Below are 6511 nucleotides of genomic sequence, written 5' to 3' on the forward strand. Positions count from 1 at the left end.
AATAGCATTTAATCTTCCCTCGGAGCTTTCAGCCAACTGACTGCCAGAAGGGACGTGATCAGTTGAACTGTCAAAATACCTCGTTCCTCGGATATGACTGCCATTGGCGCAGTCTTGTGGCTCTGTCGATGAGCTGTCACTTGGACAGTTGCTGAGATCTATCGATGATTTGTTATTTGGTCAAGACTTAACTGCTCCACGTGATAGAAAATTGGATACCAAACGTCGAAAGGAGCTGCTGGAGTTTTAGATAAATATGATATATGTTATTGACCCGCCCCTTGTTATTATATCTGTTTTAAGATATGGATGACTTTTGATATGGTGTCAATAACTTTAATGCTCGAAATAGAGTTGCATCATAACGATGAAATTTACCTAGATGCCACAACATAAGGGGTTTATTTATAAACATAATCAACCTTGTATTAATCTTTATTGCTATATAACTCAAAACAATAAGATAGTTCAGATACCACTTTACTTTAAGACAATGGCAGTCTTGTATTTAGTTCCTACGTCAAAAAGGACGCTCACTGATACGTGAAATTCGCTAGAAAACTGATGCTTGGAAATGTTTGTAAGATTATATTCAGTTCTGTCGTCGTTTTGATCGAAGCCTGAGACCTAAATGCTACTGATGGCATCAAGTATTTTTTCGGATCTTGCTGTTGCTATATACCAATAGTACACTTACATTGCTAGTTTAATTTAAAAAAGAATCAAGCCCAGCTTTCCTCTCTTCATGATATGTCAACGTCCTTATAAATAAAAGGTTAGAATGAAGAGATGACGTTCGTAATTGCTGATGGTATGCTAATTGCTGTTGTTAAATAGCCAATTAGCCCTTGTTACGACAACTCTACCAGCACCGTGAGGTCATTTCCTGGTGTCGCTCTGTCAGTATTTGGGAGCCAACGTCAGAAGGCATCTCTCTCGTTACTCTACAGGAAATTAATGACATAGTTGTGTTATTAAAGACATTCTTTATCCATCAGCGACTGTTTTCAGATCATTCACTTGTTTGTTGTTGTAAGCTGTGCCGGTGAACATAACCTCGCTATCGAGAGAAAAATTCCCGAAAAGACGAATTCTCGTTTCGTTTTGTCAAAAGTATGAGCAGAAAAGTTAAGTATATCTTAGTTTAACCAGACCACTGAGCTGATTAACAGCTTTCCTAGGGCTGACCCGAATGATTAGATATGTTTTACGTGGCTAGGAACCCATTGGTTACTTAGCAACGGGACCTGCAGCTTATTGTGGGATCCGAACCACATCGAGAAATGAATTTCTATCACCAGAAATAAATTCCTCTGGTTCTGCGTTGGCAGAGCGGGAATCGAACCCAGACCCTGTGATCGGTAGTCGAGCATGTAACCGACTCGTCCAACGAAGAACTTGGAGTCTGAGCTGATGGCTGTCAGCAATATGTCTATATATGTTACGCGCTTCACATTGGTAGTCTATGATTAATAGACTCCGTTTTGAGCGGTCGTCCAGCAGGAGGGTGGCCTCTCTCATCAAGGACCTAGTACGTAGAATGAGGAAAGTACCGTCATTTTTAACAGTATGGTAGACTGACTAGTCTGCCACATAACAAGGACCTCCCTGCAGAAGACATCGACTGCATTCCTCGACAGTGACTGTCGTCATGGGTCAGAGGTGAAGTGAGTTTCCTCGGAGTTCTGTCTCGTAGCTCAGAAGCATTTGGGGGTTATTGAAGTCAGAGATATTGCAGTTCAGTTCTTGAAAAGCTACTTTCAGGCGAGTAACTCTGCCAGGAATACTTTGTAACTTAATACAAATTAATAACTATATAAACTCTCCCCTTAGAGTACACAAACTAATATATCTATATATATATATATATATATATATATATATATATATAATGTGTGTTTTTGTGTACTTGCGTGAGCGTGACGTGTATATAACTGGATACATATGTATGTCTTTTTAGAACATCCATTCAGTGACAAATTCCCAATCCGAAATTCCATGATAAAATTAACGGGTATCCTAAACAAAATAAAATGAAGTGAAATTTCTTATACTCTTTGTATGACCATTGTTTTTCCGCGTTTGGTGAACGGGCCATGTTATAAGCCATACACTTATAAGCTATATAGTATGTTTTATGTATATATTGGTATTAAATTGTAGCTTCACAGCCTCAGCACTGTTGTACCCAAGCACATTTTAATATATTTTAGTTTTTGTTGCTGTTACTAATACAGTGATCTAAGAGTTTTAGAGTGTGTGCCTTGTGGATGCGAAAGATGTGAGGAACAGATCATCTCTCTCTCTCTCTCTCTCTCTCTCTCTCTCTCTCTCTCTCTCTCTCTCTCTCTCTCTCTCTGTCATTTTGTGTGTGTATGTGTGTGTGAATGGTAATCGTTTGGCCTTCTATTTCATAGAAACATAAAACATCTAAACTAGTAATATATATATATATATATATATATATATATATATATATATATATATATATATATATATATATAAGCGAATACCACAGGAAAATGATAGTCAGAAATCCAAGCGTTTTTCGTCTTTACTAAGACATTCCTTGACAATGTCTTAGTAAGACAAAAGCGCTTGCTGACTATCATTTTCCTGTGGTATTCGTTTATTTAATGAAGTCACGTGCATCTACTGTGATTTTTTTAAGCATACACACACACACACACACACACACACACACACACGAACGAACGATACTTTTTGCAGCAGAATATGTCATAACTGTTGAAGTAATTGAGAAAAATCGTTAAGAGACATTTAGTCACAATAATCATATTCCAACGATAATCAGAGATAATCAGAGACGTTTCGAGACTGTCCTTCCCTCGTCACAATCCTGTTCGGTCGACAATTTCGTATCTTTATTTTAGAATTTCGTCCAAGTTCTCTGTCAAATTCAAGAGACCAATAACAATAACGTGAGCGATCACAACGTAACTGCATACTGAGTTGTAACAACAAATAGAACAGTATATAGTACCAAGCAAAATTGAAACGGCACAAGATTAAACCTTAAGGAGGCATAACGAAATATACAAATAAATATCTGTACGAGAAATCTTCTCGTTGTCACCTTATTGTATTGCTTCCTTTGTGACAGCCATAATCAGGTGCCCTATTGAAGCCTCCCAGGTTGGTGAAACGGAGACCATAATGCCGTAACCTATCTCTACTTGATGTGCACAAGGAAATTAGTTTAGAAAAAATTGTTAGTTTTATATCCGAAGCTTATGTGAAGTAGTTACACCTATTCAAGATTCGCCTCCCCCCCACCCCTTCCATAACCGCCACCTACCATTCCTTTATAGATTAGTTTGAAAATGGTGTCTCACCTCTCATATATATATATATATATATATATATATATATATATATATATATATATATATATGATATATATATATATATATTACTAATCGTGTAGTGCAATAACGTTTTTTTATTGGTGGGTTACTTTCCTTCCTTTCAATTAAATTTTCAATTAAAATGACAAATGACTTTCATGGCTACTCAGAAATCATAAATCTTAACGAAAAATATATTAAGAGAAGGGAATTTACACAGCCATTCGCACAATGCATTGCATATATGTCCTTAAACTAAATAAGATGCTCTTCGTTGTCTCCATACATCTTTTGACGTCACTTTATTCACACAAAGCAAAAGTCTCAGCCAGAAAACAATTCTTTCATTAATGGCGAGTTGATGTTACAGATTTACAGAAATGAACAGGAAAATCTCATGTGAGACAGAGTAGGCACTTGGATATTCATAGATGGATATTTCTGTATATTTAATCTCTCTCTCTCTCTCTCTCTCTCTCTCTCTCTCCTCTCTCTCTTCTCTCTCTCTAATCTCTCTCTCTCTCTATATATATATATATATATATATATATATATATATATATATATATATTATATATATATATATATATATATTATATATATATATATATGTATATCAACGTAACGTGTAATGAATATGCTTACCTCTTGGTATTCCTTCATGTTTATGTCGTACCAATGAAGACCACATGTACGACTTAATTTCTTGTACGGCACACAATATGGTCAGCACTGATCTGCACGGGAGATTTCAACGCCGGTTCGTCTCTTTTCTTAAATCCACATATTTTTCAGAAATTCACCTCCACTCGATCATCTCCCATGAACACTTGATTTTAATCTTTACAGAAATAGAAAAATCAATCACTGCAATTACTCGACAAAGATGTTTCTAGTGATGTTTATTCTCTATTCACTCAAATGTTTATTCACAGAGTTTCAGCTTTTTCCATTCCAACGCTGGGGCTTAGCGTCGAAGCCTTCGGCGGCAAAATGCCTTTCGTCGTACGGTACGTCAAGAGCGGGATGGTGTAGCCACGCAGTATCTCGATAGCTTCGTTGAAAGTGGCACTCTGAGGGTGGGGTTGTCTGGCTCCCTAGAGGAGGTTCGCTGATGACTGGCGCGAAGCTCTTACCTGGTGCCCCGTCACGCGCGCACCTGTCTCTCCGCCCCCTCCGAGGCGCTTCTCTTATCGTCTTGTGACTCCGTGAAACAAACTTCTCTCGCTTTATTTTAGCGTATTTTTCGTAAACGAGTGACTGCAGGGAAAAGAAATTATATTCTCTGGTTTTTAACGATCAGTATCCATATTCAAGTCAGTATTAGTCTTTTTTTGATTTTCCTATGGGAATATTTAGCGGGGCGTGACGTCACTCTCAGCCAATAGGATGGAGCCAGGACTCTGTGGGCGGGACTTATCTCCCCGTGATGCAACCTGCCACACACCGCTCGTCTTCACGATGCTCTTCGGAAACCGTCGCTGTTATATTTGGTCGGTAGCAAATTTTGCTATGAAAAAATGTTGCATAGTTTAATAAATTTGCTGCTTATAACAATATTATAAGTATTTAGTTATAATTTCACTTATTTTCCCCCTCTGTTGAATTAGCAGATGATGACATCTAATGTAAAAGAACGACACAGGTCGGTTGTTTGTACGTGGATTATGTTGCGCGACATGGCAATAACAGCAGACAGGCGGGGCTATTGAAGCCGGGATGAGGGGAACAGTAGTAGAGTGGGGGGTGGGGGGCGAATGGATGAGAAAGTCGGCAAACTTTTGTTGTTTCTGGGTTTTCTCTTGTGAGGTAAAATAGTTTTTCCTTCTGCCACCTCGAGCCAAAGAAGACCATTTGCCATGGGAGCCTTGCTGAGTATGAAAACACTCTGAAGAAAAAAAAGGCTTCGAATGAGGGAAATGTTGAAAAGGGGGATGCGTTCGTATGCCGGGAGATGAGAGAGAGAGAGAGAGAGAGAGAGAGAGAGAGAGAGAGAGAGAGAGGATTGTTAGGAGCTATGGTCGAGTGCCTTTGTGAGAGAAGCACGACTTGTGAAAAGAGCTCCCTGTGTGGTACGTAGTATGTCTCGCTGAAGTTTTTGTGTCACGTTGCTCAATCCGGTCACAAGCAGGAGAGAAAACGAGGTTTTTCTTGATCTGTTCCACCTTGAGGGAAACGTGCCGACGTCACTTTAGAATGTAGAGGGAAGGAAGGAGAAGATTCGACTGGAATGAATAATCCCGATCGAATTGGTGAATGGAGCCATTGAGCGTAGAGGGCGTGGCGTGCTGAGGAAAATGATTGACCGGCGGCCCGACATGTTGGATGATGACAGTCTCTCTTGTTTGGCGGAGCCCCATGATATCCCGTTTCCTTTGTTTTCGTTATGTAATGCTGCCTCTTTATTTGCTCCGACCCCAGACCCACCTTTCGAATGGAAGGCTGTTCAACAGAGAAAAAATGAGGTTGCTTCCATTTTCACGTTTCAGGAAAACAAACAGATATGCAATAGCACAATGTTGTTAATTGTTTTCTGTAAATCTGTGATAGAAGGAACTGTGTCACAGAGCTTTTTCATAGCATTTAAATGCTTTAGGTGAAAAATGAGAAGAATGTCTTAATCAAAACTCTTGATGTGGCCAATGAAGTGATTCCTCTTTTACCATATCTGATATTCGTAATGTATAGCCTACGAGTCTTCATATTATAACTCTACAACCTCGAAAAATAATCATTCCATTTGACTATCAACTCTACAAATTACCTTTCTAAAGAGAATTCCAGGGGTGATGACTTAATGTTTGTAACCATTCATCAAATATTATGGCCATTTCCAGATAAAAGGCTGAGTAGGTAGAAGCTCAGCTCACATTAATAAATCTGGATAAGATATTATTTGCGTCCACTGCCAATCATAAAACGTTTATGCTTGTAAATATAAATCCACGAATAAGCTAAGGCTTCAGCATACCTACAGTCATGTAAAATTATAAGTACACATTCGTTTATTTACTACTGCAGAAGGCTGCTTGAAGCAAGAAACTAAGTTATCTAGAAGTAAAATGCGATGATTTTTCCTTTGAATTTTGCTTTCTGACGCCCTTGAGCTTATATATATATATATATATATATATATATATATA

General features: G+C 38.4%; 1 protein-coding gene across 1 annotated transcript in view; it reads right to left on the reverse strand.

Moving 5' to 3' along the window:
* Positions 1–4524, reverse strand: part of LOC135210355 (Krueppel-like factor 5) — a 27023-nt gene extending 22499 nt beyond the window's left edge. Inside the window, exon 1 of the mRNA XM_064243245.1 lies at positions 4014–4524. Within this exon, the coding sequence (XP_064099315.1) occupies positions 4014–4031 (18 nt within the window). The 5' untranslated portion in view covers positions 4032–4524. The remainder of the gene's footprint in view (positions 1–4013) is intronic.
* Between the last annotated feature and the right edge of the window lie 1987 nt (positions 4525–6511).

Source organism: Macrobrachium nipponense, chromosome 39 (assembly GCF_015104395.2).
Source record: "Macrobrachium nipponense isolate FS-2020 chromosome 39, ASM1510439v2, whole genome shotgun sequence".
NCBI classification, from domain to species: Eukaryota; Metazoa; Arthropoda; class Malacostraca; order Decapoda; family Palaemonidae; genus Macrobrachium; species Macrobrachium nipponense.